At 43.4% G+C, this 26699-nt stretch overlaps 1 protein-coding gene and 1 long non-coding RNA gene across 3 annotated transcripts; one reads left to right on the forward strand and one right to left on the reverse strand.

Moving 5' to 3' along the window:
- Positions 1-1589: 1589 nt before the first annotated feature.
- PPP1R3C (protein phosphatase 1 regulatory subunit 3C) lies at positions 1590-6215 on the reverse strand. The gene is made up of 2 exons (XM_083503231.1): positions 5947-6215; positions 1590-4153 (listed from the first exon to the last, which is right to left on the reverse strand). Exon 2 carries the CDS (start codon positions 4150-4152, stop codon positions 3208-3210), a length of 945 nt encoding a protein of 314 aa, XP_083359357.1. The 5' UTR covers position 4153; positions 5947-6215; the 3' UTR covers positions 1590-3207.
- A 55-nt stretch (positions 6216-6270) lies between these two features.
- LOC310706889 lies at positions 6271-26412 on the forward strand. Of its 2 annotated transcripts, none has more exons than XR_014526224.1 (3): positions 6271-6372; positions 6568-6638; positions 25108-26412. It is a non-coding gene; the product is annotated as an uncharacterized lncRNA (long non-coding RNA). The 2 variants fall into 2 exon arrangements; XR_014526225.1 differs by lacking the exon at positions 25108-26412 and adding an exon at positions 8435-9046.
- The last annotated feature ends 287 nt before the right edge of the window (positions 26413-26699 follow it).

The raw sequence follows: 26699 nt of genomic DNA on the forward strand, positions 1-26699 counted from the left end.
TTTCCTTGCAGGTGCACAACATTTGCTCCAGAGGATCTCCTTGACCCTTTGGAACAGATTTGGGGGATGGGAAGAGAAGAGGGGAAGAAGTTCTGTTGTGCAAGTTGAAGTCGCTGATATCAAAAGTCACTAAGGTTGGGGACAAAAAATAGGGACATATTTTCCCTCTCTCTCTTCTGATAGAGGTTATCCTACAGGGCGACCCAAACTGGGCCTAAACCCCATTGAAATGGATCTCAAAAAAGTACCGTATTTCCCCATGTATAAGACGCCCCTTATTTTGGGGGACTCAGATTTAAGAAAATGGGAGACACTATCCGTGTATAAGACACCCCCCTAATTTTTCACAATATTTTTTAGGGGAAAAAACTAGTCTTATACATGGAAAAATACGGTAAGTTTCTTTCAAGAGTGCCTGAATAAAGTGCTTTGGGGCAAGGTTTGTGTTTTTTGAGAAGGCCCAAAAAACCTACCCAGATCCTTTGCAATAGTGCTATATCTAACAGATAACTCTACATTATTTGGAAAAAAGGCTTGGTAGCCAAGCATCTCAAGGCTAATCCACTTAAGCAAGATATTGTTTGCTTATCAATTATTGCAGCTGACTGAAGTTCCTAGTTATCAAATAACCTATATTAGTAATTTAAAAATCCAGGCGACGTATGCCTAGTCATATAAGCAGAAAGGAGGAGGGGAAACTGTATTAAAGAATGATCCAGCCTTTGTTTGCATTTGCAAAGGGCAGGGTGCAGAGATACTGATATATGCAAACAGAACGATTCATGTACCACCCACACTCAGCTACCAGGGCATGCACACAATGCATGCCATTTCATTGATGCACCAGACATGCTATTGAACACCAGACTGTGAGACTCCCATAGGAGGGCACACACATACCCTCAGCCCTACAGCAGGGAATCCAATCTAGCAAGTTTGCTGACATGAGAAAGCATGGACATGGGGGATACTGGAGCTTGTGTTTGTGTGTCTCCTTTGTATACCCAGCAGCCATCTTCATATGCAGCATCATAGATGGATAGATGACAGAACGTAAGAGCATGAGAAAGTGAGAATGTGGGCAGGGGCAGAGGTAGGGGGTGCGGACCACCCTGGGTGTCTTCGCTGAGGGGGAGGTGACATTTGGCAGTCGTGGGTGGGCATCGCGCCAAATGTCCGCCATTGGTGGCTCCCTCCGTGCCCCGCCTCCCTTGGGAGCACACCCACCCTGGGCAGTGTGAGCATATGCTCTGCCGCTGAATGTGGGGAACTGTGGAAGATTATACTGCAGGCACAGCCAGGGGTGTTGACATATTGGAAGCTTTGTGGGTTAAACAGTAGCTTTTAACTGTTCTCTGCTCTTCAGCAGCACACAGAGTCATTAGCTGATGATTAGGAGTTCTGGAAGAGGGAGGTCTTAGATATGGCCAACAGCAGGTGGGAACATATCCCCTGGGCTTCTTGTTTGTTTGTTTGCCACCTGATTCTGCCAATGACTGAACAACCCAGTGAATCCCAGCTTTTACCTTTCTCTCAGCTAAGGCCATGCTATGATGTTCAAGTCCTTCCCAAGAAAGAGATTGCCACAATTATCAAAACACAATTTATTTTTTAAAGTGAACTGTTTACACAGTAGTGTGGTACAGTGGGGGGGCCAGGGGGAGAAGAGGCTTTTCCCTTTTTTCCGATACAAATTCCATGTCAGTACTGGTGGAACAAACAGTATAATGATGTGATTTGCATCTTCCATAGACACCACCACTACAAAACAGGTTAAGTGAACACAGAGATATGTACACACACTCCTATTCCGATTGGCTTTTTTGTATACAGTCCGTGCCAAAATTACACTATTATTTACAAAATGCTATATATCTGGGGAAGATTAAAGACTATAATCAGAAAGTCACAACAACAGCTTTCTGTGTCTGTAACAGCTACAAAAAAAATGAGGTATGAGAAAGTGTATAGAAAACTATTTCTATTTATGTGCAAGATGCATACTGTTATTTTAGACCAATTAGCTTGAGAAGTGCAGCTACATTATTACCCCTTCAATATGAAGGACTTTTAAATTGCTTAGCTTTATTTTACTGTTGTGAAGAGCTATTTCTTGGAGAAGAAAAATATTACTAAACTCTACAACAAGCAAGATAATAGGAGAGTTTGTCTCTACACTGAACAAGGCAAGTTGAGCAGCCAGTGTCTACAGGATTAAGGCGTTTCATTCCATCTCTCTTCAAAACAAAACCGTGCAATCACAGGAAACCCTGTGTGATTATTTTTGTTTTTTTAAGGCATAGCCTTTGTGTACATAGGATGAAGATCTACCTGTGAAGTGCGGTTGCAAAATTAGCTTACTGTTTGGCAAGTTGAAAGACAAGATTCCCGAAATCAAGTCTACAGCTTTGCAGGGGCCTATTTACATGAACAGTTCCCCAGCCCCTTATGCTTTTCACACTTCCTCTCACCCCCTCCACACATATCTAAGCCTAAAGGTCAGAAATTCAACAGATGCAGCTTTCCCCACTGCTGTAATTCACTGATGGGGAAAGTGCTGTCTGTTAGAAGTGCTGCCTGTCTGTACAGCTCTTACAAGGCACACTGCTTCCTGCTGTATGCTTTACTTTTGCCCCTACAGTACACCATACCCCTTCCCCCCCCTCTCTCTCGCCACTTCATTCCCACTTAAGGCCCCTTTTCACCACAATCCTAAATACCGAATTGTATTCTTGCCAAGACCTGCTTTGTCTTGACTCAGGCCTCAGGTTTGGCAGTTCCGCCTCTCTCACACAATCTCCGCTACAACTTAAAAAGTAGGCACGAGGTTTTTTTGTGTGGCTACCTCTGCAACATCCTCCTCACACAATCACAGCTTCCCAAAAAGCCACCACACACACTATTACTTCTTCACAAACCTCTCTGCTGCCCCCTAGTTAAGGCAAGTGGACAGCAAGTTAATGGTATATCAATCACTCGTTTTCTACATTAGGAGATGTTCTCACAGAAATTCATATTCTCTCTCCCTCCCCCCGAAGTCCAAGATGTGGCTGGTAGTTTTTTTGTTTTTAAATGTAAATGCATAATGTTCACAGTCATTTTCCCTTTTAAAAAAAGTAGTCAGCCTACCCTTCTAGGTGGCTTGCTAATGCTTATTGAGAAGTTTAAAGTTAGGTGGCAACAGAGGCCTCTGTGTTTTATTATCATTCACCAATATGGAGACAAGCTTTCAATCCTGCTCCAGCTTTGCCATTCAGGGAAGAGGCCATTGGCTATCCGAGGGCTACCCAGCTGTTCACAGCCTGCCTCGTGCCCTTTTCTTGCCGGTTTGAGAGTCACGCAGCCTTTCCTGGGAGACGGAACTTGGACTCCATCCGACTTCCATTCTGCATGGACAATCTTGTAGTTCTGTCCATCGTTATTGTCCCAGAATGTGTGCTCGTCGCTTTGGTAATACACGCAAAACTCAATGTTCTGCTCAGCGGCAATGACTGGAGGCAAGTCAATAGCAAAGGAGAAGGTATCGTTGTCAGAGTCTCCATACACGTTGTTCATGTAGACGCAATTTATGTCGGAATAGGTTTTCCACGAATCATAGGTGACCCGAATCCGCACCTTCTTCTCAAAACTCACATTTTTCACTTTCACAGTCCCTGAAACAGCCCTTTCTTGGAGGGTGCAGTTCTCAAGACACACAAAGTTCTTCTGTAAGTGGTTCCGGAAGTCCAAGTAATCCGCCGAAGGCTGTGCGAAACCCAGAATCAAGTTCTTCTCCTCGTGTAGTTTTAAGCCAGCAGTTATGTCTTCAAGGTCTAGCAGGTCAAACTGAAGATCCCACCCTGGATTCTCCTGAAACTCAGAGAAGACATGAATGGCGGTGAGAGAGAGACCTTTCGAGTCTGCAAAGACGACTCTCTTCTTGGCTCGTCCGGCAGAGCGCTTCCAGTCACTGTTTTGGGACTCAGTTTCACGTTTCACATTGAGGCACGGTCTGAGAGGCTTAAATCGATCCACAAAGTTCCTTCTCTGATATTCGTCAAGTGGGTTGAGAAAGCTCTTCACAGGTGGCGAACGAGCCAAGCATATTCTCATGGCCACATCTACAGGCATGATAGAACTGGATAGGGGCCTTGGGTCCAAGACTTCTATCATTCTGCAACGTAAACAAAAATCAATTAGGCTTGTGTTTGGACCGGAGGACATGCGCTGGAGGGAAGCCTCTGCAAAAGGCTCCCTTTGCTTACACTCACCGTCGTTCATAATTCATCATTTGCTGGCTGGGAGGCTGTAAATAATTCAGTCACAAGCAAGATTAGCCAGAACAGTGACTGGCAGCCAGATGCGGAACTGATGAAATAATAACACCCTATTCAGAACACTTGGATGAATTCCACATGCCATTTTGAGTCAGCCACGTTTTTAAATTCATGTTTGCTTTGCACCTATGAAAGCTTTTTGTATTTGTTTTATCAATAAAGCTCAGAGCAGAAGGAGTGTGCAGAATAAGGTTCTTAGATTGCAGATTCATACTTGGAAGGTAATCACGGCTCCCAATGCACAAGAAAAGGAAAGCATGCCTATCCTCTGTTAAAATTATAAAAAAGCATCTAAGTAACATTCATGAGAAATAATTCCTTTTTAAATCCCTTCTATGGAACCTCTTATGTACCATACAGACAACATTTTCATGATGCTTCCTACAACCCTGTTTTTTAAAAATATATGTAGGTGGCATCCAACTTATAGCACAATCCTAACCCATGTCTACTCAGAAGCAAGTCCTATGAAATAAGTAAGGCTTGTTCCCAAGCGAGTGGTGCTATGACTGCAGCTTTAGTCATACTCAAGAGTAGACCCAGTGAGAGGAATCGTTTGTACTGGGTCTGCTCTGAATATGACTTAATCAGATACATCCCTATTCATCCATCTCTGAAGCAATTCAATAGTTAAATACATTAAGAGATCTCGTTAATTTCTCTGTGTACATTACATACAGGAAGCCAGCTATTCCTCCCAAGTACATTTCTTGTAGGCAACTATGGTTACTTATGAGAGTCTTAAAGTAATGCAGAGGGTTATAAGAGGAATCACTTAAGACTACAATAGTTGGCGCCTGTGGCGTGAGAGAAGCCTTATTTTACTGCAGCTTTCCCACAAGCTCAGAGGAGACCGTTTAGGCCTAAGCAAGTACAAATCAACTTTATGAGGAGTCCAGCGATGAGGCTATTGGAATTTTCTAGACTCCCGGGAGGAAAATTTCAAAGCATAGCTATTTATGTGGCTTTTCATGAACACCACCCCTCTGTTGGCCCGGGAGGACAATGACAGGATGACTCCCAATTCTGACAAGGTTGTAAGAAGCAGAAGAGAATGAGCCCACAGAGCCAAACCCCTTCCCTTCCTTCTCATGCAATCCATTGTCTTTTCACTGCGTTTGCAAGATTAGAAAAGCAGGTATCTTTCCTGAAACCATTTTCTTGCAGAGCTAAGAGGAAGTTCTGGTCGTTATGCTGAAACAAGCCCTTATTCTACACCAAGAGATTAACTCAAACAGACGAGGGATAGGAGCAAGTTGCTTTGCTGACAGAAAACACGCCAGCACCTTCCTTAAGCAGGAGTTAGGTACGGTACAGGATCCGAAACCCCCTCCTGTAAAATGCGGCTTTCCAAAAACGCTTCGTCAGAGAACCTGCGCTAGGTTGCAGCCACAGCGCGACTCATGACGAAGCAAAAATAAAACACCCCGATCCTTCCCAGGCTTGCTCGGAAGCAAGTCCCGCCGCGTTCTGCTCCGAAGCAAGTGGGCGCAGGATTGCAACCTTGCTGAAATCGCCCCCGTTCATTCCTAGGCATGACCTTTCCCCGCTGCAAAGGAACCTCCTTTTCTATATATATCTATATCTATATCTATATATATCTATATATCTATATGCACAACAGGCTTACCTGCGTTAAATAGAAGAAAGTGGACCCGAGGAGAAGCCCATAAATATGGAGGGACAGTCGTGCAAACGGCAATCGGGGCTTTTCCGTGCGGCTCGACGGAGGAGTAACTTCCGCACGAGGCTTTGGGACTTTTGCTTTCTCTGTGGTTTTAACTCACCCAGTGCGTCCCCCCCGATCCTCGCCCGCAGACTCAGCACCCCGCCAGCCTCGCTCCTGCTGCTTATCAAACGCTGCGCCGTCTGCTCCACGTGAAAGCGCTGCGGAAGCCAATCGCGTCGCAGGCCAGGCGCCTGCCAAGCGAATCAGCGCCGAGCTGCCCGCGCTGGGGGAGGCGTGATAGCTCCGCTGCCAGGAGGTGCCGTGGGATGGGGGCGAAGCATGCGGCTCTGTTGACACAGCTTCCAGCGGGAAGACCCTCGGCTCAAGGTCAGCCCCTGCCGGCGACCCAGGAATTAAGGCAGTTTTTACAAAATATATAAATAGGCCCAGAATGAATTTGGACAATTGGGGGGGGGGGTTGAACATTGTAGTACATATTGCATTGTTTTAATGGATGCTTCATTATATAGCGCACCTTTCTGTATTTTGTTTTATTTATTTTTCTTCTGTAACTTGCTGCAGGACTTCCCCAGCTGCAAGGAAACAGGCCTTTTCTCCTCCTCCCCACTCCATCTTCACAACAACCCTGTGAGGTAGGTCAGGTTGAGGCATGATGACTGGCCCTAGGTCATTCAGTGACTTTTCTGGCTGGCTGGCTGGTTCAAACCCTGGTCTTGGTCTCTACAGCCACAGCAGGTGCTCTAACTCTCCAACAGTTTGACTTCGCCTGCAAAGGCATACTCTTTCGTTGCCTCCTGAGACAGACGGATGCCAACAAAATCACTTCAAGACTTCCATTGGTTGCAGGAAACAATTAACAGATTTAATAAATGTTAATGACATTGCAGCCCAGGTTTGCTGGATAACTTTCACCAGCAGTTTCACATATTCAAAAACATAGGGGACATCTGTGGCAGCCCAAAAGGGGAGGAACAGAAGTCTCTCAGCACCACTGACTGGGATCATCCTTCCAGAAAGGACTGGGGCCACTATAAATTTGTGTCTCTGAGACCCAATCCTGTTGGGCAACCCAGAAGGAAACAGTGGTTGGTGGTACTGAAACCCATTGAGAGGTCCAGAAAAACCAACAGGGTCATGCTCCCCCTATCCATTCCCCAGTCCCCAAGGTGTTTTCTGTCCTATAACCAGGCCAAAAGCCAGACTGGAATAGATGTAAATAATCAGTATCATCCCAAACTGCCTTGAGTGGCGGTGCTTCCAGAACTTCACTTAATGATGAAAAATTAGACACAGGGTGATCATTATCCAGGACTGTTCTGTCAACATCTGATTTATTTAACTAAGGATGCACCACCAGCACCACCCTTTTCAGTGCAACAGGTATAATCCCTTCTCTTAAAGATGCAGTAATAACTTCTGACAGTGTGCTTTCCAGACAAGTACGCCTGGCCCTATAGAGCAACGAAAAGGGCCCAGGAGTTTTTTGTATTCTTGAATTCAGTCCTGCAAAGACATGTAGAGCCATAACTTTATTCCTTTGATACTCCTATTACAATTAATAGTACTTTACTACCAAATTTCAGGATTCATTCTGACTACACCATGTAATTTGGGTGCCCAGGGGCAAAAAGATGCTCCTGCATCTTTAAGAAAGGCGTAGATCCCTGCGCTTGCCAAAATTCTTTCTTCTAATTAGAGGCATGGGACACTCTGCAGATGAGGAAAGGAAGCTACCCTTACACACGTGAACAGGATTGCCAGCAATGCATGCATATAGTTAAGGAAGATTATTATTAAGGAAGAGGAGCTAGAACCAAGCCCTTAGCATGTTTACCTGCTTAGCACATTTTGGAATTTCATATTTTCTGCCTAATGTATGATGCAGCTCTAGACATTTGCATGATTGTGACCTCAATATTAATCTCATGTTCTAGATCAGTCCTGGAGAACCTTCAGCCCTCCAGATGTTGCTGGACTGTAATTCCCATCATCCTTGACCATTGCCCATGCTGGCTGGGGCTGATGGAATTCTCCAGTATCTGGAAGGCCACAGGTCCTGCACCACTGTTACAGAACATTGGATTTAAGAATACTTACAAGTTAGGAGGCTTTTAGTTTTTGTATTTTGAGGGAGTGGAAATATATGAATCCCTGTGACCCATGTGTGTGGGGTGGATGGATAATAAATCGGCTGGGTGCCTAGTTTCAAAACATGGGACTAGCACATAGAAAGCCCCAGCAGAGTTTAAAATCAAGTCACAACTTGTACAGCAGTAAAGTGTGGAAATAGGCTGTTAAATCTGTTTAAATATCCCATTTAGTTCACTGAAACAGTGGATCTCTTTCTACCCCTCTTATCATTGAACATACCACACTATGTTAAGTAAGTTTAAAATACTTTACTTTACTTTACTTACTTTACTTACAGATTGCATTGTTCCATGCAACAGCAAGGTGAACACAGGAAGAAAGCTTTTGAGCAGAAAATACAGAATCTTGTTCCAAACACGTGCTCTAAGCTTGGGAACAAACTTATACACACCCTCCTTTGTTGGCTACATGGTACAGAGTGGGGTGGACAGGAAGAGAGGGCTTCATTTCCTCCCTCATCTGAGAAGACGGGGCATGACCTACACAGCTGTATTGTCTTAGCCCCTTCATGCACTAACTAGCCCTATGTTTGCTAGTTGTATATGAATGCAATCTCCCACTTATTACTCGAACCATTAAGGTCACAATCCTAGGTACTCCTCATATGAAATCTTCCAAATAATAGTTATTAATAGCATTAGTCTATAGGTGTGTCGGAAGAACAAGAAAACTAGGCCAGTCATTTATTTTTTCTGGAGCCAAGAGCTTATGTAAATTAGTCTGCTAAGCAAGACCACTTTTCTTTGGATTCATGATGCAATATAGCAAACCTCCAGAAAGCGGGAGAAAGCCACTGAGATGAAAAGCAGCTGTTATTTCTCAACCCAACTAAGCAAACAGCTGCCAAGTCCTTTCATTCATTTCACGCAAATAAAACAAGTAAGAGGCATGGGTAACGCTTGCTGCTTTTTTATAGGTCAACTGTGAGTCTGCAAAAACTGTTCAGGGCTTGCATGAAATGGTGCAAAGGAACAGCTTATTCTTTATTATTATTAAATTTATATTAACCTTTCATGCAATGAGCTTGAGGTGATGTTCCCCACTTGATATTCATGGCAACCCTGTGAGATGGCTTAGGCTGAGAGGTGGTGTGACTGGCCAAAGGTCACCTAGTGTGACTGAATGGGGATTTGAATCCTGGTGTTGCAGGTCCTAGTCCAGCTCCTACCCTAATCAAAGCAATGCTACAGCCCTATCTAATCATTTTATCCAATTAGATTGAAGTGAGAGGAGAGCAGGGACATCCTTTCTGATCCCAGCCCTCTGCTGCATCCTTATCACCCAGCCATGTCCCCTTCCACTTAATGGATGGCGGGGAAGTCTCAAGCAGGGAGCCTGAGGTTTTGAAGCAGAGGTTGGGTGACCAGCTGTCATGTATGATCTAGCTGAGATCCCTCAATTGCAGGGGGTTGGACCTGCGGCATCCCTTCCAACTCTGCAGTTCTATGATTCTAGTAAGCAGGCCTATTCAAATAATTTTATAGGTGGGAAAGTGTGTTTGTATCTACAACAACGCTGGCTGGGAGGTATGTTTTGCATTCTACCTGGCTATCATTTGTGGGGTTATCAGCAGGGCACCCAGAGGCAAACAAAGTCCCTGTGAGTTGTGTAAAAAGAAGGAAATCCCCTTTCTTGCATGACAAACCGCACCTGCTAAAATTCCTTCCTCTGCACAAGTACAAGACCCTTGTCCTCCTTTGCGTCTGTTCACCCTGGTGATAGGTCTTGATAAATTCTCCCAAGTACCACTACTCTGTGCATGTGCTTTAATATGCTCTCTATGAAGAATATTGCCTAGCTTACCTGTTGTACAGCTGCAGGAGAGGAGCACCCAACTAGCCATCACAAAAGCCAAAAGCAATTAGCATCAGCAGTGCTCCCTTCCCACAATTGGGGTTGCCAGTTGTTTAGCCTGGCCTCTGTAGATATGCCATTAATAATGGCTGTATATGCAAATACTAGCCGTTGATCTTGTTTCACTTTCTGCAGCTGTACAAAGCTTCACCAGTAGGATCAAGCTGCAAGAATAAGCCATTGATATTTTTTCATGGTCACCCACCCAGCAATAGCTTGCCATTTTGTGATATATTGTTATGGCCTTAATTATGGTTGACTATTATGTTTTGTTTGCCGATTGTCTACTTCTTTCCTGAGCCAGCTGTGTGTGCGTTTAAAAGGGCAAATGACAGCCAGGCTATTCCTCCACCTCTACCCTATGGCTACAAAGCTGTTGGGCCTCCCAGATCTTGTGATAATTGTCGTTGAACAATGACTTATGCGGGAGCATTGTGTAAAGGTTTCACTGCCCTGGAGGCATGCTTTGCTTTTCCAGGAAGGCCCCTGACCCTTGCCTATAATTATTTGACTGTGACAAGCATGCAGCCACCTTTTCGAGCCTCCTGCAGACCAGAAATAATCTTCCCACACTGTATCCCGTTTGTTTGTCTCGTTCACACTTTTCTTATTTCAGTCTCAATGTGCCATCCACGACAGGGAACTTATAAAAAGGTTCTGAAGGGTGGTTGTCACCCACCTGTCTGCAGCAGTTTTCAGCCATCTCCTTCAATGCAGCCTTTGAGCTGAGCAATGACCCACATCATTAATCCAGGGAAACACCCGCTGTCTCTCTGCTCCAGGGAAACAGGATTGCAAATGACTTTTGGGGGAAAGGCGGCTTCAGAATTTGGGCAAGCTTTTTCACCAGTGCTTTAATCACAGGCTGCTGCTTCATTTTAGCTACTTACTACTTTTATACCCCTTCTCTCCTCCAAGGTTGCATGCCACCCCCAATCTCTGCTGTTTCCATTGGGGAATCAAGGCGCGGTGGAAACTAGTGTGTTCAATAAATATGGTTTCTTGTACACATATTTACACCTGGATCTACTCTGAAGAGAGTTCACAGCATTCGCATCTCAGGAGCAGCCTATCCTTCCCAGCAGCCCAGCACTGGATTCCCAGACATCTCTGTGCTCTTTCCCAGCCTTTCTTCAGCCAATTCACCAAGATGGTTCTGGCCTTCACAGCAGCACATCCAGTTCTCCCCCTTCTTCATGGGTAGGCAAACTAAGGCCCGGATCCGGCCCAAGCGCCTTCTAAATCCAGCCCATGGATGGTCCAGGAATCAGCGTGTTTTTACATGAGTAGAATGTATCCTTTTATTTAAAATGCATCTCTGGGTTATTTGTGGGGCATAGGAATTCATTCATTCCCCCCTTCCCCCCCCCAAAATAGTCCGGCCCCCACAAGGTCTGAGGGACAGTGGACCGGCCCCCTGCTGAAAAAGTTTGCTGACCCTGCCTTCTTCCTCAGCCTCTCAGTTTCAAAAGGACACCTTTTTCCTATGTGACATCATGCCTCCTGTAAACTCCCCCTCCCAACTCTGCTATTTACCCAGGGTCAGGCAGAAGGTCAATGACTGGCCATACCTTGATGGTCCTTCCCACAAGGAGATTTCCTGGTTTAGCCTGCATTTTAGATCTAACATCTGGCACCTTCCCTTCAATATTATCTCAATTACCGTATACTGTTTATTAATTTCTAGCATTCCCTAACTCTAGCAGTTACAGGTGACCTTTCACCCCCAACCTCTGTTACCCTAGATCTGTAACAATATATAACTTTGCCCCTCTGTTTTGATCCTCACAAAAAGCCTGCGAGGTAAATTAAGCTGAGAGATAGTGATTGAGCCCAGCGAAGTTCATTGCTGGGTGAGGATTTCCACCTTCCTTTCCCCAGTCCCAGTCCAGCACTCTAACCACTATGCCACACTTGAGATGATGTTATCACATGAAGGTGTGTATAGTTGCAAACCGCAGTGTACAAAAGCCCACTGTAAAAAATAAAAATAATTGGCCTCTGTTCATTTCAAATGCTGTGTGTATACAGCCTAAATGATGCCCCCCCCATGTGCCAAGTACCAAAATGAAATGGGGATGGGGATGAGGCACACCTTCTGGGGCTAAGGTGCTTGTGTGTGTCGCTTCTGTGTTCTGCACAGCACCTTGCTCCTGGTTAGCAAAGCAAAAATAACCTACGTGCAAACAGGTATTGCATTATGCTCCACAATCCCTCTCTGACTTTTCTTGGCAAACGGCTGTCCTTGCATGAAGTGTTCCTTTAGGAAGAAAATTCCCACGGGCCGAGGGGAATGCCATATCCCTGCTTACAATCTCCATTTCTGTCCCTCCTTATATAAATTAAACTCAAACCAGTGAATAAGGCTGCAGTCCCATAATAACCACTTATCTGGACTTAAGCCCAGCTGAACTCCATGGGACTTAACGTCTGACTAGAGATGTATAGAATTGTCTTTTAAGGATGTCATTGGGACCATTTATTCCACTTGCAAAAAATATATATATCTAAAGTTTATTTCAGCGCAGAATTCAGTGCAGAATTTGATTATCATTTTCTTTATGGGGCAGACATGCCCCAACTTCAGTACTCTGCATACCAGATGAGTTATGCAGGATGACATTACACATATTTTATTAGGACTAAGAAGAAGTTGTTCAGCTTGAGTACTCTGAGTACCAGATGAGTTATGCAGGATGACATTACACATATTTTATTAGGACTGAGAAGCATGGAAGGAACATGCTTGGTTATCTGGAGGGTAGCTTGACACTGGCAGACATCACAAGTGGCCTCTGAAAGCTAGAGGTGCCTTCGTTCACGCTGCACAAGGAAAGCTCATAAAAAGTACAAGGCAGAAATGTCAGAGGCAAAGGACATTGCAAGAGCAACCATCTCCCCCTTCTTCATTTTTGACTCATGCCAATATGTTAAGTGAAACCTGGACTCTCTTCAAAATCAGACAGTAGGACTGCAAAAATTGGTCCTCAAGCCCTACAAAGGTAGGAGAGGAAACAGCATCCTCTCCTCTCAGTCGATCTGGAACCATTTGCCCCCCCCCTTTTTTTTTTTACAGAAAAGTATGCAAATGTCAGCACTTTTTCCTTAAACAAATAATTGGTACATTCAGGTAGCAGCCTAACTTGTGTGGGTATCTTTTTTTAAAAAAAACATAAACAGCTGGTATTTGGTGATTGAAGATAGCTGCCCTATGAAGGCTGATACTGTATCTTGTAAACCAGTACTCCCATTACAGAAATGAGATTTCTCTGAATGGTGACTCTGTTTCCACCAGAGCTCGTCAAGGACACCTTTCCCTAGTCTGTTTCTTACCTGTTCCATTTCAAAGTTTTTCAGTTCCAAAGTTTTTAACTTTGGGTTTTTGTTTCTCTGGCATAAATAATCCCTGATTAAACATTGCTGCATTTTATGCTCAAACCTGACAATGGCATTTTGTCTCAAGTGTTTGAGGTGAGATTACCGCAAGAACTCTTTGTAGTCTGGGCGATGTATTTTTAATGTCACGATTGTAACAGCTGTCCTTCAGCTCTTTCAGAGCAGCCAGGTGTTTTACTCCAATGTAGCACTTCTGTCGCCAGTACATTTGCCTAGCATTAAAAGTATAATAGTGTCTTATTACAAAAATGATTTTTCCGCTCCCAAGCTAAATGTACCTATTGTAGTTACGAGTGCTACGTGATATCTTCACATATTGGCTAGTGCCCAGGACAACATGAATGATACACTAATGATAAACAATGCAACACATATCTCTGTGCCATGTTGTGTACCCGCTCTCCTCACAGATATACCACAGTTTCATGGATTTCCTTCTTCCTTTTCTTTTCTTTTAGTTGTTTTAAGAGATATATTTTTTTCTCCAAATTGCAGCACCAGTCTCCTGTGTTTGGGAGATGGAGGGAGTCCTTTGAGTTCACTTCTATGGGTTAAAGATCCAGTTGAATTTCCAAGTATCCCATTGAGGCAAAGAAGGGCAAAAAAAGGCAACACACACGCACCTCCCTGCTCACAAGGCCGCCAACTTTCATGATGCATATTCTGCATATTCTCCAAGTTTCATAATGTATATTGTGACCAATACCCTGCAGATTTGCTGAGGGATAATTCAAAGCGGAAAATTTATATCATAGAGGTGTATTTGGTGGATCAAACAGATCAGACTGTAGCCCTATTTGGACATTCTGAAACTGTACCCAGTAACTTGCAACCCTCTCTACAATCAGAGACCCTGATCTTGCACAAGTCCTGGCTATGTTGATCCTTGAAGACTAGAAGTGGCTTCAGTTTATCCTTGCTTCTGACCTTCCCACTCAATGCCAGAAGGCTAGGAGGTGGAAAAAGCGAGGCTGACAGGCATTGCCCCTCCACTGATGCCATTTTAAAATGCTAGAATAAAGCCCCCCTTTTTTTCGTTCACATGATTTATGAAATGCATTTTCTCTTCTTCCTTACGTATTTTCTTTGCATTTGAAGTAGCCCTTCAAATGGGGCTCCAGTTGGATCGCTGCTGTACATTACATGATCAGAGAACAGCCGACGGAGAAATGGGCAAAACTGCACATTTCCAATTGCTAAGTAAAATCTCATGCAAAGACTAAATCTTTGCATAAATCTAATATTAAAATCATAAGCGGGACCAACATTGTGGAAAGTTCAGTGTTCCAAAGGTAGCAGCCTTGAGTGTGAGTGTATGAAATAATGAATCCTATTTTTAGTAACATATAAAGAACCTTTCAAAGTGATTCACAGAGGGACTGGATGGTAATCCAAAAATGTTGGACCAGCCATCAAAACCAAGTCCACGATGGGAACCTTTATAGCTTGACATCTGTCTGGAATTTATGACTCAGGCACATGATCTCTTTCTGCTACCTTGTTGACAGGTGTCAATCACATCCTTGTTGGCAGATTCCCAGCATAAGGAAAGCTACCCTCCCAAAGTCCACTTAAGGCAAAATAAGGAGGTGATACAAGGTCATGAGCCTGCCAAGGATGATGCTGCCAGCAATGTACTTGTTCTGTTTATAAATAGAGGACTCTGTTCCATTGCTTTGATGTTGGCACCTTTTCCTTTAAAGGGGAAGTGACAACTGCAAATTTAAGAAGCACCCTTCTTTTCTTTTAAGCTAAGTTAAAAAGTTAGTAAATTCCATTTAGGAATAAAATTATTTCTTTGATAGCACTTGGGAAGACCAATATAGATGATACACAAATTAGCCCCTTTCCAACTCTGCATTACTTGTTGTCTCTGATCAGCTCTCACGATACATTTTTAGCAAAAATGAAATTATTCACAAAACATTAACCTCTTGACGTTGACCTCGAATTTCAGCCTCAGAATCTGAATGTCAACTTTAAAAAAATCACAGGGTATAATGCTGTCCTAATAGTACAACACAGATGAGCATTGTTTTTAGACTGGACTCTTTCCAGTGTAATATTTTCTTACATCAGGTTGTTTTTGGATGGATTCCTCTGGAGTCTGCTGACACACAAAGGCAACCGAAGGGATCCAGCTTACATAGTTTCATTTCCTGGAAACGTGCAACATCATTTGCACAGGCAAGGATCCATCAGGATAATCCCAGAAGCTATGAAATGGAGGAAATCCATTTGAATTGCCTCCCCACCCATTTATTATTATTATTAGTAGTAGTAGTATAATTTATGAAGCATCTAACATATTCTAAATGCCATACATAGATTAAAAACTTCCTGCTCACAGGCTTAAAATCTGAAAGGCATAGCACAAAAGGTAAAATGGATAGAGAAGGAAAACAAACAAACAAACTCAAGGACCAGTTCCTCAAGTTATAGAGGCTGTGGACACTCCCATTTGTTCTGCCTCCAGTTCAGTGTCTTCTCACGACCAGTTTGGGAAGTCGTATAAACACGCTAGCCACAATTCACATCTGTCCTGGAGTTTCTTGAGAAATATTGTGTTTTCCCTCAAACACCTTTGAAACGATTTGAAAATGTAAGCCGCCTGAAGACATCCACACTCCCAGTCCACCAGCGGGTGTGAACAGACGGCGATTTTTTTCAAAAGCACATCCAACTGTGCTGATGCGTACAATGATGTGCAAATACATTGGGGGGGGGGAGTGGCCTCACTGAGTAATGTGTACACAGTCAAAATTGTTCTTAGAATGACCACCTTGAAAGGGAGGGAGGGGCCCAATGGCTGTGGATCTCAATGGGCCCTGGTGTTCCAGCTTTCCTGCTGCAGCAACCCATGGCCCTGTAGTATAAGAAAGTGCTTAGTATTATAAGAAAATACATTAAGCCTGCAATTTGCATGGGAATCAAGCTTAAAGCCAAAATCATGTATAGTCAAAGCACATTAGGGTGGGATTGCCAAAGCTTTCCCCTCCCCCCTGGACCCCCTCCCCCCCATTTCCTCTATTCTATTCTATTCTATTCTATTCTATTCTATTCTATTCTATTCTATTCTAATCATTTAATTTAATTTCATTTCATTTCATTTTAATTGCCAAACATGTAAAGCTGAATGTACACAAGCTAAATGTGCATAAGTTGCAGGTTTACTGTATTCTGCATTTTGTGATCATTTTTGTTGTGCATCATGAATACAATGGGCACACAGTCCTTTCGCGATGATGCAGTTGTCATGCCCGCATGTGGAAGATCTACCTAAGGGTCCACTTTTCCCTCTCCCACTGCCTGCACACAGGCAGCATAAGGTATATTAGTGGGGATGATAGACTTGCACCCATATCCCGCATTTCCACCCAGGCCTTCTTCTCTGTGCCTTCAGGCATAAGCTGAGGAACGAGGGAAGTCGCCTTTTTTGAGAGCCTGTGCACACCAGGGCTGTGCATGCAGGGCAAGCGAGTTGTTCCCTGCATGTTTCTGAATTTCATTGTTTATATGTTAAATATTTTTAAAAGTTACCTGCAAAAAAGAGCTTCATTCTTGGAGACTGCCATGCGGTTTCCAGTCTAGAGTCACTCCTGGCATGAAGCACACAGAGTTGCAAAATATACCCTGTGGCATAAAGCCACATTAGCTTTGAGGTTTTTTTTTCTGGACAAAGACAAAATGTCGTTGTTGAAACTCCACAAAGAATCGTCTTACAGACTCGTAATCCCAGCCCCGTTCTATCATCGACCCACGTAACTTTTTACCAACTCCTTTTTCTTTTAAACTATTTCGTTCTTTCTTTCCTTTTTTAAAGGATTAAAATGTTTGTATGTTCATGTCAGCTAACGGATGCCTAATAGTTTGTTTATTTATTCATTTCTTGCGAGAGGAGTTTGCTGTACAAGGAAAACAAAAGGAGCTTCATTCTGTATAACCTGTGGCCAAGCTTGTAAGTGAATTGGGCTTTCATGGTTCTTTAGGTGGCATAGGACACAATCCGATATTTGAGTTCCATTGGCAGAAGAACTTTAGGATTTGGTAAAAGCTCTGGTATGCCAACGAACCTGGGACATGCCAGACAAAAGAGACACTAGGGGAACACACCAGATATGCCACCAGAATGGACAAAACACAGCAGAAGTTGTATCCTACATTTCTCCCTCTTCTCTCTGTCATGCCCTCACCTGTTGGGCATCCAGATTCAGGCACTATGTGCCCCAGCTGCTGGCTATAGCTCAATGCTCCTTCCTCTCTACAGGCTGTGAGATGGTAGATGGCCCTTCAAACATAATACTTTCTTACTTTATTTTATTTGTGGCATGCAAATGACTGCAAACTTTGTTTTAATATTTGATTACATGTTCTTCTTGGGCTTGATCAGAGTATGACAGATTAATTATTTGAGTACTGTATGTTTGTTCGTTTTAAACAATGATTTGTGATCTGTGAGTCAAGGGAGAAAATGCTTTTGTTACAAGTACTTTTCCTTGCAGTGACACTGTCTCTGAAACACTGTCTCACACTATACAAATAAAGACATAAAACAAAGACTATAAAACACCACAAGAATATAGGAAGGGGGCCTTACATTGAGTCAAATTACTGGTCCATCCAGCACAATGCCGTCCAACCTGACCAGCAGTGACTCTTGAGGGTTTCATAGGAGACATTCCCTGCCCTACCTGGGGAGGCAGTGGGTTCAGCCTGGACACTGGGGTCCAGCTCTGAGGGTCTTCTGGTGGTTCCCTCCCTGCGAGAAGTGAGGTTACAGGGAACCAGGCGGAGGGCCTTCTCGGTAGTGGCACCTGCCCTGTGGAATGCCCTCCCATCAGATGTCAAGGAAATAAACTACAGTGGTACTTCAGGTTACATACACTTCAGGTTACAGATTCCGCTAACCCAGAAATAGTACCCAAGGTTAAGAACTTTGCTTCAGGATGAGAACAGAAATTGTGCTCCGGCGGCACGGCAGCAGCAGGAGGCCCCATTAGCTAAAGTGGTGCTTCAGGTTAAGAACAGTTTCAGGTTAAGAACGGACGTCCGGAACAAATTAAGTACTTAACCCAAGGTACCACTGTATCTGACTTTTAGAAGACATCTGAAGGCGGCCGTGTTTAGGCAAGTTTTTAATGTTTGATGTTTTATTGTGCTTTTATATACGTTGGAAGCTGCCCAGAGTGGCTGGCGAAACCCAGTTAGACGGGGAGGATACTATTATTATTATTATTATTATTATTATTATTATTATTATTATTTTATTTATTTATTATTACTATACCTGGAACTTTTTATATGCAATTCTGAGATCTCTACAATATGGCAACCCATGCTAAACCATAGTGGTCCTTGTGGAGAAAGATGTGAGTCCTTCCTATACACCAAGCAAGTATAGCCCTTTTCTTACATTGGCTTTCTTTTTCTTTATTTCTTAATCAGACACAGTTAATTCCTATATTCGGGGTGCTGGCGGGGGGTGTCTCTTACAAGGTCCTCCTTGTTTTGTGTTTCACAGAGGCGAAGTCTTTGCTCAGATATATTAGCAGAGTTAGAATTCTTTTTCCAAGTTTTTCTTGGATTTCCTACACAAGGAAGGTCCTCTGTAAAATAGACCCAAAATGAATGGAGCCTTTCTCCTCCAGATTTAGTCTAGATTCTGACTTGCGTGAACCTTAAAATAGGGGTTTATTAGGGGCTTGATCTGTTTACTTCAATTTGCTTCCGTGTGTTTTCTTTTTTTCCCCTCTTCAATTTCTCTAGGGTCGAGGCTGGCCTGGCATACAGCTTAGCTTTGAGTTAGGCGGGTGAGAATGATACTTCTCTTGAGTCTGAGATTGACAAGAAAGCCATTCTTGCTCGACCAACTGACAAGGGACCTGGAATTGCTTATTGGGGTTGCAAAGGAGCCATTACTCAAGCTGCATTTGGCTTCTCTGTTATTGGAGGGGGGGGCAGCTGCTCTAACTGTAGATTTCTTCATTTTAAAACCTCTGTCAAGAGTCCCTGCTAAGCATCACACTGCCTTTTGTTGGCTCTGTGTTAATTCCTTAGAGGAAGAGTACAAATTTACAAATGTACTATTTAACATTTCTTTCAAACCAACAGGCATGTATGTTAAGCGGCATTTAAAATAGTCTCTCTCTCTCTCTCTCTCTTCTCTCTCCCTCCCTCTCTCTCCCTCTTTTTAATATTGCCCAATTTTATTTAATACTGCCTACCAGAGAGACCAAGATTAAATCCAAATTTTTCATAACATCCAAGACCACATGGATGATACCCATACCTTTCCCAAGACCTTCCTCAAGGACGGCACGTGATATGCTGGGTGAGACTTATACAAAATGAAAGAGTCCACATCTGAATTTGTTCTGTGGGGATTTAACCTTTGCCTCTCTTAGTTAGCTCAGGCCAAGCAGATTTTAATAACCAGAAAGGGCAAGGATTTGAAAAACAGTTGAAAGGTCCCAAGCCTTTAAGAAGCTTGTCTACAACCAGTGCTTTTTTTTGGGGGGGGTACACAGGGGTACGCATACCCCTAAACATTTTGTGAATCTAACGGAAGAAGAAACTAAAAAAATTAAAAAAATTGCTTCTTCTCTAGCACAGTGAATTGTCAGTTTCATTTCTACCCCCAATGGCAGCCTCATTTCCTGTCACAATGTTTCCTGAGTCTTAGATGGAAGTGAGCGTTTAATGTGTGAAGCAGTGTGGAATGTGGATGTTAGTGCACACAACCTCATGCCAATGTGGAAGTTACTGTCAGCTGTCAGCTGTGTAATATGAAGTAATACATGTTCCTTGTACTTTTGTCCATTTACTGTATTTATTTTCCCCAATTTGAACTATAAAATGGTGATTTTCTTGAGTCAAAGAGAGCATTACCCCCTAAACATTTTTTAAGAAAAAAAAGCACTGTCTACAACACCAGCTTGCACAAGCTGAAACATGTCCAAAATAGCATCTCTATCCAGCTATGTTAAAGATCCTGTGTCAGGGGTCAGCAGACTTTTTCAGCAGGGGGCCAGTCCACTGTCCCTCAGACCTTGTTAGGAGCCAGATAATATTTTTGGGGGGAAATATGAACGAATTTCTGTGCCCCACAAATAACTCAGAGATGCATTTTAAATAAAAGCACACATTCTACTCATGTAAAAACATGCTGATTCCTGGACCGTCCACGGGCTGGATTTAGAAGGCGATTGAGCCGGATCTGGCCCCTAGTTTGCCTACCCATGTCCTGTGTGGTGTAGTAGTTAAACTGCCGGAGTAGCACCTGGGAGGCCAAAGTTTGAATCCCCATTTGGCCATGAAGCTCATGGGGTAACCTTGGGCCAGTCACTGCCTCTCAGTCTAAACTTACCTCACAGGGTCGTTGTGATTAAATGAGGAGAGAGAAAGAATCATGTACACCACTTTGAGCTCCTTGGAGAAGAATTTAAATTCATAAAATAAAATTAAAATAAATACATAAAATAAAAGCCCACAGCATCCAAGTCAGAACAGATGTGAGCAATTCCATCTGCAGTGTATAATGCAAATTGCTCTCCGGAAGCATCCGCAGAATTGTCGCTTTTCTACACTGTGATTCCATGAAAGTATTTGGAACACTCTGTTTCATTACTTTGCTATTGGTTTCATGCTAGGCCTTTCAAGCTCTGATATTAAGCATTTGTTCTCTTTTCTTGGAAAGGGAGCAATACAAAACAATCTGCATGTGGCAATGTGGATAAATATCTGAGCCATAACTCCATGGAATCAGCTGTTATATAAATAGGAATGGAGCCACCTCTGACAGTGGGGGTCTCTCGCTGCTTTAAGTTGTTGGTTTTGATAATGCACACTGAGCTTGTGTTGCCTTTCTCTTCAATTATCGTCTGTTTTCCCCACCCTCACTGGTTCGTGGGCAGAAGGAACTGGCGCAGATTGTGTTCTAAGATATAAACAGAGTTCCTGGCACTAAGAAAAGAAGGAACATTTTGTCAGGACTTATAGAACTTACGTTCCTAGATTCTGGACGCAGTTCTCTTCCATCCCAAAATATAGACCTAGTTGAAGTGCTATCAAGCTTCCGGAGACAATTAAATTATCCAAGTCTTTGTATTAGAAAGTCCATTAACATCAAACCATAGGTTGTTATGAAAAGATAATAGCATGGGTCTGATCCCTTATATAACCATGGTTGCAATCCTATCCACTGGGGACAGGGAACCTGGTGGACTACAACTCCTATCATCCCTGAACGTTGGCCATGCTGCCCTCCAAAAACTTGCTGCCACTCTGTTCACAGCAGCTTCTGCTGCCTGAAGCAGCCGTCCCACTCTGCCTAATGGTGGGACTGGCCTCATATTCACCAGGGTGAAAATTCAGTGTCCATGTGTGACGTACTTTTGGTATTGATCCCTCCCAAATTTTTCTCAGAGGGAAAACTATACAGGTAACAGCGGAAGCCAGGGTTATTTAACATTTCTAAATACCTTAGGTTTTAAGCATGAAACGTTTACAAAAAACAATCAGTGCCTGTGGCCTGTTATTGACCTAAGGAGCAGTATATCTTACCCTAGTGTGGATGCTGCTTAGATCTCCACGGACTGGGTGCACCTTTTGAGCCAGACAGTTAGCAGCCACACCCTGCAATACTTTTTCTCTTGCTGACTTCAATTATTAGCATGACATGGACACAGGCTTCCAGGCTGCAAGTTGCAACAAAACAGCCAGGAACAACTTTTGGTGGCTCCGAAAAAGGGCACTGTGTACAGAACAAAAGCATTACCTCAAACTGTTGGCAAACTCTTCCTCCAGCCAGAACCGGACTTGACTAAAATGCACATTCAAGCCAGTTAGAAAGTAGATAGGATGGTTTATTTCAAAGGTGTCAGCAACTATACATCAAGGCTCGCCTCTCTCTCTTTTTTTTAATGCCACCAACCTCCCTCCTTTTTTCACGTTCATCTGTGAGAGGAATCGCAAAATAGCTACTGGGGAACATGGCGTAACACAAATGTGGCTGGTGCAGGGGCACCGTATGGCACAAAATGGCTGACAGGACCACCACAAGATATGGACATCCCTCCTTCACCACCACCATCAGTGCGGGAAAGGCACCTACATCAGCTGCTGCTACACTCACTCACAGTGAGATGTTCTTTGCACAAGCACACACCTGGTCGGAGTGGAATAGAAGGTGGGTGTCCAATCCTGGCATCCCATGAAATGTTGGCATGTTTAAGATGGTGTGTTCCATATAGGAGAATAGGAGCCAGGGCAAACAGGAACTGAGCAGGAAGAGCAAAGAGTGGCTGCATATACACACTAACCCCTTAAAACACATTTGAAGCGTATTTCCCCCTTCAAATAATTCTGGGCACTATAGTTTGTAAAGGGTTTCTGGCAACTGAAACTCTGCAAGGGTTAAACCTGAGTGCCCAGAATTCTTTGTGGGAAGGCAGCCCCTGAGCTACACCCTTGAATGTTTAGGGACACAGAGGGGGAACTTGAGAGGGGGAACCTGAAAATAAAGCAACACTGTACCTAGCAGTGGTAGCTGGTGGCTCTTGGGTCTTCCGGAGTAGAAGCCAGGGGGCCACCACACCTGAGGTACTGTGTCCAGTTCTAGGCACCACAATTTAAGAAGGATATTCACAAGCTGGAATGTGTACAGAGGAGGGCAATGAGGAGACTGAGAGGAGATATGATAGCCATTCAATTATTATATATAATTCAAATATCTAAAGGTTTGTCACATGGAAGATGGAGCGGGCTTGTTTTCTCATGCTCTGGAGGGTAGGACCTAAACCAGGGGTCTGCAACCTTTAAGACAAAAAGAGCCACTTGGACCCGTTTCCGAAGAAAAAAAAACTGGGAGCCGCAAAACTCGTCATTATAAAAATAAGTTTTTTGTCACTTTTTATTATTTCTTTGTTTGACCCCTCAGAATTACTCCTCCTCATAGAAATAAACGTTAAATTAACAAGTTACCTTTTTTTGTGTGTGTGTTCTTCACTCCCCTTCAAAACAGTGACCAGCGTACATGCCCCCTTTCAATGCAGTGACCAGCGTACATGCCCCTTACCATGTAGCGGGCGGGCGGGAAGGTGACGCTGGGACGGTGAGTGACTAACGCACGCACTGCCCCCATGCGACGTCACAGCCAGTATAGCGCCCGCCACAATGGGGAGTGTCGGGGCGCACAATGCGCCTCCTCCCCTCGCTAGTATCCGCAAAGGTGTAAAAGAGCCACATGCGGCTCCGGAGCCGCGGGTTGCAGACCGCTGACCTAAACCATTGGCTTCAAGTTACAACAGAAGAGATGCCAGTTAAAAATCAGTAAGACCTGTCAGATGGTTAAGAGCTGTTCAACAGTGGAACAGCCTCCCTCATGAAGTGGTGGACTCTCCTTCCTTGGAGGTTTTTAAGCTATGTTTGGATGGCCGTCTGTCATGGATGCTTTAGCTGAGATTCCTTCATTGCAGGGGCTTGGGCTAGATTATCCTTGGTATCCCCCTTTTGATAGGGGGGAAGGAACCTCAGTTTGCTATGTATTTTCATTGATTTTTATTGATTTAGCGGGGGCAGCTGCCCCTCCCGGGGCCCCTTAGCTACGCCCATGTTTCTCACTCTACAATTCTATGATTCTAATATCCTATTATGTAATGTTTTTGCTTTCTATGACATTGCTGCTTTATCTTCTTCAGCCCAGCCCATCTGAAAATTGCATGCTTCGTATTGGATCACTTTGCCCTGCGGCTGATATATGGTAACCTTTAATGTCTTGAGCATCAAGGGGAACTTTATTCCAACATTGTTCTCTTGCTTCGAGCAGTTTCTGCAAATTCATATGTAACAAGGAAGTCCTAGAAGCTTTTGATCTTCACGTCCTATTTTCCTGTCAGGACTTCGCCCACCTTTTGAGCAGACAACCGTCTCTACTAGATATACCTGTATGGGTGGGTTTGCCATTTTCTTGCTCCAAGATGCCTTTCCACCTACAGAATGAGATTCCCCCCCCCCCAACCATGGAAAAGTAACTTGGGGTGGGGGCAGAATTCTGAGCAGCAAAATGGCTGGAGGGCAAAGGGTTAAGCAACCCTTCCCCATTAACATTCTCTCATTCAAGCTTGCTGACTCCTTTCATTTAAAAAAAACAATCTGTCAGGAGATTATTGCATGCATGCTGTATAACAGTGGTTCTCAAAGATTGCGGCTCGCCACACTGGTGTGGCAAGAGCGGATGGCAAGTGTGCTGGGAAGATTCAAGGACAATCAAAGAAACTTTTAAACATTTCAGTTTAGTATAGCAGACTTTCCAAGTGTCCCTATTTTTCAGGAACGTCCCTGATTTAGAGAAGCCCTCCCGGTTTCTTATTTGATCCCAGAATGTCCCGCTTTTCCTTAGGACGTCCCTATTTTCGCTGGAGAAATGTTGGAGGGTTTGGAGTTATCTGACCCCCCCCCCCTGAGCCATCTGAAGGCAATCCTGTATAGGGATTTTTTTTAAAAATGTTTAATGTTTTATTATGTTTTTAATATATGGTGGAACCTGCCCAGAGTGACTGGGGCAACCCAGTAAGATGTGTGGGGTATAAATAGTAAAATTTCCATTATGGAATAGGATATCCCTATTTTCATCGGAGAAATGTTGGAGGGTATGGTATGGTATAGTATAGTATCAAAATATTTCTCTCTCTTTTTTTGCAGAATATGGATAGATATATTTTCAAAATGAGAGCAAGAGGATCAAGTGATGCTGAGGACAATCCTAGCTGCCGCTTGAATGGACTGCTGGAGAAGACTTGTTTAATTCGAAACCAGTAGCCAGTGCAAACAACCTCCCCTCGCCCCCATTGGCTATGCATTCCCACATAAACCTGGCCCACAAATGCTATGATGTCATAATGTTTCAACAAAATTTGTTCCAAGTAAAGGGACATTTACTTCCTTCAGTTTTGTTAGGTAACCTTTTATGGTCTGTTTTTAATATTCATCCCTTTTTGTAGCTCATTATAATCAGTGCTTTTATTTCTTTTTTCTTTTAGAAAAAAAAATGTGCCAGTGCTCATCATGAAGTTGTTATAGTAAGTTCCACACTTTTAACAATTTGAGGAGGAAAGGTGCTGGTACTGCATGCCCTTGAGTACCCCCAGGAAAAAAAATGGTACCGATTATAATTTTTAAAATGTTCTGATTACCCCTTTATTTCAAAATATCTAAAGGTGCATTGAACTCCATGGAATGGGCCAGATTTTCACAACATCCCTTATATTTTAATATTGACCTTTTACAAGGCTTTGGATTTTTGAATGCTGCTTTTGTACGTTACTTTCTCATGCATTTGCTTCACATTGTGAGAGCTTTTCTAATCGGTACTATTATAGACCCATATTAAAGACAGAGGAAAGCTATGGGGCAGATGTATTCATTTATTGGCTGGAATGATGCTTGGGGAGGGAGGGTAACCTTTGGGGGTAGAATATCCCGTTGCTTTCTTTGTACATCAAAATGCAGGATGCCAATGAGTCATTAATACTATTATTTCAGATGCATACGTTCTGAGATCTTGCCCTTGGTGCAGCGATTATCACAATGTGGTTTCCTACTGGAATATATTATTTCTAGATGCAAAATGGAACCTGTTGCGACTCTATAAACAAATGGTCCTGAAGGATGATTAGTGTTGACACGGAGCTAAAAACGTGTGTTCTTTGGCTTTTGAAAACAACCGTCCTTTCTTACTATCTGTTATGTAGGGGTGTCTGTTAAGTAGAATCAAAATCCTGTCTATGTCAATTGTAGGTCACTGCTTTTCAATCAGCCAGTTTTGTTTTGACTCTCAGCAGGGTAGGAGAGTAAAAATATAAGAATATGAGAAGTGCCCTGCTAGCTCAGACCAAAGTTCCATCTAGACTAGTGTCCTGTTCTCACAATGGCCAACCAGATGTTTCTGGCAAGCAGAACTTAAATGCAACAGAACTTTCCCCACTTGTGATTTCCACCAACTGGCATTGAGGGGAATACTGCCTCCGAACACAGGGCATTGCTTTTGTAAATGGAATGATCTAAGTCACATATTCATCCACCCCGGGCCTCAGTATTGGAGGGTATGTTTCCCATAGGTTCAGACCCTGGTGTGGAACTTAAGAAACAACCATCACTTTCTTAAACAGGAAACAGGGATCAGAATTCCAAGCAGATGAGTCAGGGATTGACAGGATGATTCCAACTCATGATAGGTTTCTTATCTGTGCTCTGGACAGGATGGGTGTCCTGACTACGGGAGAGGATAATACACA

This window comes from Podarcis liolepis, assembly GCF_965112155.1.
Source record: "Podarcis liolepis genome assembly, chromosome: 5".
NCBI lineage: Eukaryota > Metazoa > Chordata > Lepidosauria > Squamata > Lacertidae > Podarcis > Podarcis liolepis.

Coding starts and splice junctions, on each gene's coding strand:
- PPP1R3C (XM_083503231.1), bottom strand. CDS start 4,152: ATGATAGAAGTCTTGGACCCAAGGCCCCTATCCAGTTCTATCATGCCT.